The 11,081-nt window shown below is 50.7% G+C and overlaps 1 protein-coding gene across 1 annotated transcript; it reads right to left on the reverse strand.

Annotated features, from left to right (window-relative positions):
* Positions 1 to 379: 379 nt before the first annotated feature.
* On the reverse strand, positions 380 to 10,250 carry ddias (DNA damage-induced apoptosis suppressor). Its single transcript, XM_055936890.1, has 4 exons — positions 9,838 to 10,250; positions 6,923 to 7,084; positions 3,918 to 4,041; positions 380 to 3,441 (listed from the first exon to the last, which is right to left on the reverse strand). Exons 1-4 carry the CDS (start codon positions 9,951 to 9,953, stop codon positions 760 to 762), a joined length of 3,084 nt encoding a protein of 1,027 aa, XP_055792865.1. The 5' UTR covers positions 9,954 to 10,250; the 3' UTR covers positions 380 to 759.
* Between the last annotated feature and the right edge of the window lie 831 nt (positions 10,251 to 11,081).

An 11,081-nucleotide genomic window follows, 5' to 3' on the forward strand; every position in this document is an offset into this window, starting at 1 on the left:
GCATGAACACAGAAATTAGTTATTAGAACAGCTCAAGTATAACATTTCCATCACAATTGATTAGGGGAAAATGTCATCCATTTTAGAATAAAGCTGTAACGTAACAAAATGTGGAAAAAGTGGTCTGAATACTTTCAGAATGTATGCTACTAGCCTCATGCCATGAATATGCATATCCATCTGGAGATAACTCTGTGTTATAAAGTGTTTTTCTAGAAGTTTCTGGGATGTTACATGTCCTACTTACATCAGTACGCTCGTAACTTCCGCATTAAAACTTCTATTAGATCCAATAAACATCCAGTAGAAAATAAGCCATTCCTTTTTTGTTGTTGACGAAATTCGACCTCCCTACAAAAACTCCTTGCTCGGGGGGGGGGGGGGGGGGGGGGGGGGCGAAATGACAACAAACACCACATGACAGTTTTTCAGTCGAGTTGAGACTCGCTCTTTCTCTTCGATACAATTCTACAAGATTTTATTTTATTGTCCTTGTGCGAACAGAACTTCACACAGCCATTGGTACACTTGAAATGTAGACAAGGACAGTGAACTGTCCTTTGGTTCAGGTACAATGCTTTGGAACAATGTAAAAAAAAACTAAAAGGCTTTAGACTAGACATATGAAATTCATATTACATTTTTCCTCCATTTTATTATAGTCACATTGCATGTTTCATAAATCGATCCAATTCTTTTACATCCTTGACGAGGAGTGAATCAGGACACACGTCATGGAGAAAGGGGAGGAATGAGCCCTCAGAAAGAGTCAGTAAACAGGTCTCTGGACCAATCACACGCTTCATTCTCCTCGCGGAGGGAGGGGCTAACAGACCTGCTGTCTTCGAGCTGCTGGTTGGCTAAACCCTCTGTCTGTCCCTCTCTCAGTGTCTGGTGAATATGTGTAGATCTCCTGTTCTCTCGCTCTCCCCCAGTGGTCCTCCCTCTGTTCTCTCGCTCTCCCCCAGTGGTCCTCCCGCTGTTCTCTCGCTCTCCCCCAGTGGTCCTCCCTCTGTTCTCTCGCTCTACCCCAGTGGTCCTCCCTCTGTTCTCTCGCTCTCCCCCAGTGGTCCTCCCTCTGTTCTCTCGCTCTCCCCCAGTGGTCCTCCCTCTGTTCTCTCGCTCTCCGCCAGTGGTCCTCCCGCTGTTCTCTCGCTCTCCCCCAGTGGTCCTCCCTCTGTTCTCTCGCTCTCCCCCAGTGGTCCTCCCGCTGTTCTCTCGCTCTCCCCCAGTGGTCCTCCCTCTGTTCTCTCGCTCTACCCCAGTGGTCCTCCCTCTGTTCTCTCGCTCTACCCCAGTGGTCCTCCCTCTGTTCTCTCGCTCTCCCCCAGTGGTCCTCCCTCTGTTCTCTCGCTCTCCCCCAGTGGTCCTCCCGCTGTTCTCTCGCTCTCCCCCAGTGGTCCTCCCGCTGTTCTCTCGCTCTCCCCCAGCCTGCTGTCTGTCTGTCCTTCTGGAGCACCAGGGTCTTTGAGTGGCAGAGATCACCATCTCACTGTTGTCATCACATACTCTCACACGACCGGTCCTTCTCCCCCCAGAGGTTCTCTTCAGAGCTCTTCTCGTTAACCTCTGACACTGCAGAGCTAGTACATGATCTCTGGGCTCTGGCTGTCTGGGTCTCTTGGTGTGTGTGAGTCCTTTATGTGTGTGTGTGTTGCTGGGTCTGGGTCTCTTGGTGTGTGTGAGTCCTTTAGGTGTGTGTGTGTTGCTGGGTGTGTGTCGCCGGGCTCTGATCTGCAGTGTACGTGGTCGAGCCGTTTTACAGATGATGGGGGTGGACTGGGACAAAGGGACACAGTCACAACACTCTGAAGGGGTGTCCATGTGTGAGTCCGTGTGGGGTGTGTGTGAGTCCGTGTGGGGTGTGTGTGAGTCCGTGTGGGGTGTGTGTGAGTCCGTGTGGGGTGTGTGTGAGTCCGTGTGGGGTGTGTGTGAGTCCGTGTGGGGTGTGTGTGAGTCCGTGTGGGGTGTGTGTGAGTCCGTGCTGGGTGTGTGTGAGTCCGTGCTGGGTGTGTGTGAGTCCGTGTGGGGTGTGTGTGAGTCCGTGTGGGGTGTGTGTGTGTTGATGCTGGTCTGAGAGCAGTGGAAGAGGTCTGCTGAACAGTTATACTCCTCCTCCAGGTCAGCTGTGTGTCCGGGTGACCGAGGGCTGAGACCTCCATGGGTCAGCTGTCCAACATTAGTAATGTCCAGTAGACTGCTGTGTGGTGTGGAGCTTGACTCTGTGTCTGTCAGCGTAGTGGACAAGTTTCCCCCCACAGGGCTGGTCTGGGCATGATGGTCAGTTGGTGTCTCTGTGTCTGCAGGATCACAGACAAACTCCCCCAGACACTCAGAGAAGGGCAGGTCTTCCCAGGCCACAAAGTCAGATCGACAGGTTTGTTCACACACTGACCTGTACTCCTCCTCCGTGTCTGAAACACCCCTCTTCCTGAGGCTGGACGGTGCAGTCCGTATATGGCCAGGCTGAGTTGGAGCGGTCCACGTGAGAGAGGCAGGGGGGTGAACAGAGGAGTCAGAGCCTTCACAGAAAGAGGACAGAACATCCCAGTAGCTGTTCCTACAGTGTCCCCCCTCCCCCTGGCTACTGTGTCCTCCCTCCCCATGACTCAGTCCTTTATCCTCTCTCCCCCCCTCCTCTTCCTCCTGTTCTGCAGACGACGTGATCACCCCCGGAGACTGTTGCCAGGGTGCTGTGTGTATGTAGGTCGGGGTTGGGGTGAGGGTTATGGTGCAATGCAGTGACATGGATCGGCCACAGGAGGGCAGAGTAGAGTCGAAGCTGTGGAGAGGAGAAGGGTGGAGCAGGAGAGGAGCTGTACTGGTGTCAGCGCTGGGCTGGGGAGCTGGTCTAGGATCAGTTCTACAGACAGAGGCCTGTTGTAGGAGGCTCATGGAGGCTGGTCTAGGATCAGTTCTACAGACAGAGGCCTGTTGTAGGAGGCTCTTGGAGGCTGGTCTAGGATCAGTTCTACAGACAGAGGCTTGTTGTAGGAGGCTCTTGGAGGCTGGTCTAGGATCAGTTCTACAGACAGAGGCCTGTTGTAGGAGGCTCTTGGAGGCTGGTCTAGGATCAGTTCTACAGACAGAGGCCTGTTGTAGGAGGCTCTTGGAGGCTGGTCTAGGATCAGTTCTACAGACAGAGGCCTGTTGTAGGAGGCTCTTGGAGGCTGGTCTAGGATCAGTTCTACAGACAGAGGCCTGTTGTAGGAGGCTCTTGGAGGCTGGTCTAGGATCAGTTCTACAGACAGAGGCCTGTTGTAGGAGGCTCTTGGAGGCTGGTCTAGGATCAGTAGTCCAGTCAGTGCAGAGAGCAGCTTGCTGTAGGAGGGTTCTGTAGTAACTGACTACAGAGCAGCCTGGAACCGAGGCCAGGGGCAGAGAGATCTGACTGGCGATGAACTGGCCTGTCTCTCTCCTGTAAGGGCTGGGGCCAGATATCTGCACCAGAGACAACACAGCTGGATGGAATAACTTCCAAACAGACTACTTGGGGAACACGGACATCATTTTGTAATAGTTGATATGTAATAACAGACTACTTGGGGAACACGGGCATCATTTTGTAATAGTTGATATGTAATAACAGACTACTTGGGGAACACGGGGCATCATTTTGTAATAGTTGATATGTAATAACAGACTACTTGGGGAACACGGGCATCATTTTGTAATAGTTGATATGTAATAACAGACTACTTGGGGAACACGGGCATCATTTTGTAATAGTTGATATGTAATAACAGACTACTTGGGGAACACGGGCATCATTTTGTAATAGTTGATATGTAATAACAGACTACTTGGGGAACACGGGCATCATTTTGTAATAGTTGATATCTAATAACAGACAAGTGGTTTCCTTTCTCATGAAGCGGTTGAGATTATAAACCACAACGATGAATTAAATGTTGTACCTTGATCCCAAAAACAAAATGTCTTCCAATGAAGCAGTCCTCTACAGCCTTAACCAGCAGCTTGCTTTGACATCCTGACCTCTGACCTTCACCTCCCACCGGACCGGAAGACTCCTCCACCAGCCTGCACACACAAAACCACTTTGTATGAGAATGGCAACATGGATAAACAAACACAATATTTTCATTCAACACAACGCAACCCTGCGGACTACACAGGAACTAAGTTCACCGTAACCCTGGGGACTACACAGGAACTAAGTTCACCGTAACCCTGGGAACTACACAGGAACTAAGTTCACCGTAACCCTGCGGACTACACAGGAACTAAGTTCACCGTAACCCTGGGGACTACACAGGAACTAAGTTCACCGTAACCCTGGGGACTACACAGGAACTAAGTTCAAGCTCATATCTTTAAAATATTGCAGATTTCCTGAAAGGTATTGTAGTTCTCGTCCAGTGCATTGTGGGAAAGTATTCAGACCCCTTCCCTTTTTCAACATGTTGTTACGTTACAGCCTTATTCTATTTCTCCCATTAATCTACACACAACACCCCATAATGACAAAGCGAAAACAGGTTTTTAGAAATGTTTACAAATGTATTAAAAATAAAACAGAAATACATTATTTACATAATTATTCAGACCCTTTGCTATGAGACTTGAAATGGAGCTCAGGTGCATCCTGTTTCCTTTGATCATCCTTGAGATGTTTCTACAACTTGATTGGAGTCCACCTACGGTAAACAAAATTGATTGGACATGATTTGGAAAGTCACACACCTGGTCTATATATAAGGTCCCACAGTTGACAGTTCATGTAAGAGCAAAAACCAAGCCACGAGGTCGAAGGAATTGTCCGTAGAGCTCCGAGACAAGATTGTGTCGAGGCACAGATCTGGGGAACGTTGCCTAAAAACGTCTGCAGCATTGAAGGTCCCCAAGAACACAGTGGCCTCCATCATTATTTAATGGAAGAAGTTTGGAACCATCAAGACTCTTCTTAGAGCTGGCCGCCCGGACAAACTGAGCAATCGGGGAGAAGGGCCTTGGTCAGGGAGGTGACCAAGAACCCGATGATCACTCTGACAGAGCTCCAGAGTTTCTCTGGGGAGATGGGAGAACCTTCCAGAAGGACAACCATCTCTGCAGCACTCCACCAATCAGGCCTTTATGGTAGAGTGAACAGATGGAAGCCACTCCTCAGTAAAAGGCACATGACAGCCCGCTTGGAGTTTGGCGAAAGGCACCTAAAGACTCTCAGACCACGAGAAACAAGATTCAATCTGATGAAACCAAGATTTAACTCTTCGGCCTGAATACCAAGTGTCACATCTGGAGGAAACCTGGCACCATCCCTACGGTGAAGCACGGTGGTGGCAGCATCATGCTGTGGGGATGTCTTTCAGCAGCAGGGAGACTAGTCAGGATGAGGAAAAGATGAACAGAGCAAAGTACAGAGAGATCCTTGATGGGTGAAGGTTCAACTTCCAACAGGACAATGACCCTAAACACACAGCCAAGACAACGCAGGAGTGGCTTTGGGACAAGTGTCTGAATGTCCTTGAGAGCCCCGGCCAGAGCCCGATCGAACATCTCTGGAGAGAGACCTGAAAATAGCTGTGCAGCGACGCTCCCCATCCAACCTGACAGAGCTTGAGAGGATCTGCAGAGAAGAATGGGAGAAACTCCCTAAATACAGGTGTGCCAAACTTGTAGCGTCATACCCAAGAAGACTCGAGGCTGTACTTATGTAAATGTGATATTTCCGTTTTCTTTTTATATTTACACATTTGCAAAAATTTCTAAAAACTTGTTTTTGCTTTGTCATTATGGGGAATTGTGTGTAGATTGATGAGGGAAAAAAACAATTTAATCAATTTTAGAATACGTCTGTAACGTAACAAAATGTGGAAAAGGTCAAGGGGTCTAAATACTTTCCCACAATGCACTGTAGAATCTCCATTGAATACAGGCGTTTGATGTCAGCGCCCCTCATCGAATATTCAAAAAAGTATTACAATAATAAGATGTATCCACCAATCCAAAGAAAGGAGAGGCGGGAGCTAGACAGACTACCAGTCCACCAATAAGGCTGTACCTGTGAAGGTGGGTGGATGGGGCAGGGGAGTGTTACCTGTGAAGGTGGGTGGATGGGGCAGGGGAGTGTTACCTGTGAAGGTGGGTGGATGGGGCAGGGGTGTGTTACCTGTGAAGGTGGGTGGATGGGGCAGGGGTGTGTTACCTGTGAAGGTGGGTGGATGGGGCAGGGGTGTGTTACCTGTGAAGGTGGGTGGATGGGGCAGGGGTGTGTTACCTGTGAAGGTGGGTGGATGGGGCAGGGGTGTGTTACCTGTGAAGGTGGGTGGATGGGGCAGGGGTGTGTTACCTGTGAAGGTCGGTGGATGGGGCAGGGGTGTGTTACCTGTGAAGGTGGGTGGATGGGGCAGGGGTGTGTTACCTGTGAAGGTGGGTGGATGGGCCAGGGGTGTGTTACCTGTGAAGGTGGGTGGATGGGCCAGGGGTGTGTTACCTGTGAAGGTGGGTGGATGGGCCAGGGGTGTGTTACCTGTGAAGGTGGGTGGATGGGGCAGGGGTGTGTTACCTGTGAAGGTGGGTGGATGGGGCAGGGGTGTGTTACCTGTGAAGGTGGGTGGATGGGGCAGGGGTGTGTTACCTGTGAAGGTGGGTGGATGGGGCAGGGGTGTGTTACCTGTGAAGGTGGGTGGATGGGCCAGGGGTGTGTTACCTGTGAAGGTGGGTGGATGGGCCAGGGGTGTGTTACCTGTGAAGGTGGGTGGATGGGGCAGGGGTGTGTTACCTGTGAAGGTGGGTGGATGGGCCAGGGGTGTGTTACCTGTGAAGGTGGGTGGATGGGCCAGGGGTGTGTTACCTGTGAAGGTGGGTGGATGGGGCAGGGGTGTGTTACCTGTGAAGGTGGGTGGATGGGGCAGGGGTGTGTTACCTGTGAAGGTGGGTGGATGGGCCAGGGGTGTGTTACCTGTGAAGGTCGGTGGCAGGGGCTCCAAAGAGGGGGTTGAGACAGCTCCCGAACACAGTCACCCCAAATATGGTGTTGTCTCTGGTTACCCTTAGAGACAGGCGATACCTGTAGTCCAGGTGTGGCTCCAGACAGCTGTAGCAAGACCTGGAGCAGTGCCATCTAGAGGACAACAACAACATTACAGTCTGACAGACAGAAGCAACCTGAGGTTAAACACACCTCTACCGACCCGCCCCGTGTCTGGGAGGGCTCCCGACCCGCCCCGTGTCTGGGAGGGCTCCCGACCCGCCCCGTGTCTGGGAGGGCTCCCGACCCGCCCCGTGTCTGGGAGGGCTCCCGACCCCCCCCCCGTGTCTGGGAGGGCTCCCGACCCCCCCCCCACGTGTCTGGGAGGGCTCCCGACCCCCCCCCCCCACGTGTCTGGCAGGGCTCCCGAACCCCCCCCCCCCCCCCCCGTGTCTGGCAGGGCTCCCCACCCGCCCCGTGTCTGCGAGGGCTCCCGACCCCCCCCGTGTCTGGGAGGGCTCCCCCCCGGTGTCTGGCAGGGCTCCCGACCCCCCCCCCCCCCCCCGTGTCTGGGAGGGCTCGCGACCCCCCCCCCCCCCCCCCCCCCGTGTCTGGGAGGGCTCCCGACCCCCCCCCCCCCCGTGTCTGGGAGGGCTCCCGACCCCCCCCCCCCGTGTCTGGGAGGGCTCCCGACCCCCCCCCCCCCCGTGTCTGGGAGGGCTCCGACCCCCCCCCCCCCGTGTCTGGGAGGGCTCCCGACCTCCCCCCCACCCCGTGTCTGGGAGGGCTCCCGACCCCCCCCCCACCCCGTGTCTGGGAGGGCTCTCGACCCCCCCGTGTGTAAACAGAAGAAAGCCGCCAGAAATATGTTGTCAATACTGTTGGCTTCAACTGTGACTAAGCCAGTTATTATTTTGATATGAAAGCAGAGGGGTTTATGTTTCTAGAAGTGAGAATCGATTCACGTTTTGTCTGTTTTGGCTGCCAGAGCAAGTCTACCTGTGTAAATAACATACAAGGTCCTTGGACATTAAGGAGTAACGACTCCTAAAGAATACATCTGGTGCTTGGGGCGAAGCTAGTTAACCTTGCAGTGGTCTGCCTGTTGTGTGTGTGGTACTCGACTTGGGCCGGAGCTGTCCACAGCGCAATACCAGGACTTCTCATTTTTTGGGGAATTGCGTACCGACTCCTCTATTTAACAAAGTAGCCTATAGCGAGCCCAGATTGACACGCAAAAAAAAGGTTGATCAAAAGAGGAATGAAGGTGGGATCTGCATTGACAAGCAATTGAATGGGCATTCATTTCCTGATTACGTTTATTTGCTGCTTGTCTGTGAGTGATTATATATATATATATATATATATATACACTGCTCAAAAAAATAAAGGGGACACTAAAATAACACATCCTAGATCTGAATGAAATATTCTTATTTCCCTCATGGAGTCCGTTTCTGACCGTTTGAGCAGACACATGCACGTTTGTGGCCTGCTGGAGGTCATTTTGCAGGGCTCTGGCTGTGCTCCTCCTTGCACAAAGGTGGAGGTAGCGGTCCTGCTGCTGGGTTGTTGCCCTCCTACGGCCTCCTCCACGTCTCCTGATGTACTGGCCTGTCTCCTGGTAGCGCCTCCATGCTCTGGACACTACGCTGACAGACACAGCAAACCTTCTTGCCACAGCTCGCATTGATGTGCCATCCTGGATGAACTGCACTACCTGAGCCACTTGTGTGGGTTGTAGACTCCGTCTCATGCTACCACTAGAGTAAAAGCACCGCCAGCATTCAAAAGTGACCAAAACATCAGCCAGGAAGCATAGGAACTGAGAAGTGGTGTGTGGTCACCACTTGCAGAACCATTCCTTTATTGGGGGTGTCTTGCTAATTGCCTATAATTTCCACCTTTTGTCTATTCCATTTGCACAACAGCATGTGAAATTTATTGTCAATCAGTGTTGCTTCCTAAGTGGACAGTTTGATTTCACAGAAGTGTGATTGACTTGGAGTTACATTGTGTTGTTTAAGTGTTCCCTTTATTTTTTTGAGCAGTGTATTTATACATGTGTGTCTAGTTAGATAGCTACTGGGTGGCAGCCATCCTCCAGGATAGCTACTGGGTGGCAGCCATCTACCAGGATAGCTACTGGGTGGCAGCCATCCTCCAGGATAGCTACTGGGTGGCAGCCATCCTCCAGGATAGCAACTGGGTGGCAGCCATCCTCCAGGATAGCTACTGGGTGGCAGCCATCCTCCAGGATAGCTACTGGGTGGCAGCCATCCTCCAGGATAGCTACTGGGTGTGCAGGCTTTTATTCCAGCCCTGGTCTAACCACGTTGTAGCCTAAACATCAGCTGCTCAACAGGACCTTGATAAGCAGACTTAGGTGTTTCAGGGCTGGATCAAAAGCCAAGCCTGCACAGCCAGGAGCTCTCCAGATGGAGGGTTGACCACATTTTGACGACATGTGACTAACAGTGCAGCTCTACTTTGTGGGGGGTTAAGTGTCTTGATCATGGGCCCAACAGCAGGAGATGATAGGTCGACATGGACTCAGACAGTGTTGAATTCCATGTATAATGACAGAAAGCCTTTATAGATCCCATGCCTAATATTACTGGACATTCCTTTTGTTGTTGTTGTCAGTGCCCTTTCTAATGTTGCACACTTCTCTCCCCTTCTGCATTCTCCCTCATAAACATCTCCTGCTCCCCTTCTGCATTCCCCTCATAAACATCCCCTGCACCGTTTCGCAAGTGATCATAGCGATGATAATTGACGTTTCTCGACGTTAAAACACAGCTTCGGGATTGTATTTCCCACAGAGCCAGTTAGTTGGCGAATCAAGCCAAGGGCTTTTCGATAACTAGTGTGTCTTTCCTACTGTGTGTGTGTGTCTCTCTTACCTGGCCGTGTCCGTCTGTTGCATCCTGGAGAAGCATCCTCTACAACAAGGGTATAACACACACGAGTCCTGAAGAGACAACACAACACAGTCCACCAGAGCCCTTCTCACGGACATTAGCGGGCTGCTTCTCCAGAAATAACGAACTTAGCTAAATGTGTATGACTAGCAGCTAACTGGCTACCGGTAGCTAGCAAGCCTACGATTACGTGTGCTTGGTTGATCTGCTTTCTTGCCTCTCTCGACAGCTATACCCTTTGTATATAAAACATGTACAATATCTACTAGATTTTTGTTAATTAACTCAAATTCATAGCAGACATTTGAGTGCACCGTGTACGACCGCCAACTTTCAAATAGTGACTTTAGGGTTGATACCGTAGCTCCAACGCATGCGTCGAAATCGCTCAGCGGGTTATATTCTTCTTCTTTGGTATAATGGCGTTCGCAACAATTAAATGTGCATTCCGCCACCTACTGTACGGGTGGATAAAAAGGATCACAAAAAACGAAAACATTTGGGTAAAAATATATAAAATATCACACAAACTACAAAAAAAAAGAAATTAACAAAAAAAATCGACCTGCTTTTCTGTAACAAAATAATTCTAATCAGGTCCCAACACAGGCTCTGAATCCTCCTGTGAGGGCGACAAAAGTCCTTGTAGTGCTTTTGCCGTGAAGTCTTGAAGTTGTGATATCCAGCTTCTTGGACTTCTTAAAACAGTTGTGCTGTACAATTAATCACTGTGGCTATAAATGCCACAAAATCCCCCTTCTTCACAATGAGTGATTCCAGATCACCCGATTGACTTACAACACTAGCAGCTGATTGCAATGTATCCACTGCCTTATCCTCAACACTGTTGCCTCTCGCCCCTTCGACTCTCTTCATCGCCTCCACATAGGAGATCTGCTGCTAATCCTTGACATCTCGACCTCCTTCACCCTAACAGGGCACTCAAGGAAGTCCGGAGAATGATCCCCACCACAGTTGCAACATTTTCCATTCACAGATTCTTCAATATCATACTTCTCCTGTCTGCAAACATTTGACACGTGACCACATCCTTTACAATTAAAAACTAAACTTGGCGTAAATCTTTGAGGTTCATGGTTTTGATACTTCTTATCATCCACCAGCAGCGTCTGTTGGGGGGAATAGAGATCCAAAGGAATCAATTGAATACCAGTACCAGGCTGTATCACCGCCTGGTACGGCAACTGCTCCGCCCACAACCGTAA

Source organism: Salvelinus fontinalis, chromosome 10, assembly GCF_029448725.1.
Source record: "Salvelinus fontinalis isolate EN_2023a chromosome 10, ASM2944872v1, whole genome shotgun sequence".
Taxonomy (NCBI): Eukaryota; Metazoa; Chordata; class Actinopteri; order Salmoniformes; family Salmonidae; genus Salvelinus; species Salvelinus fontinalis.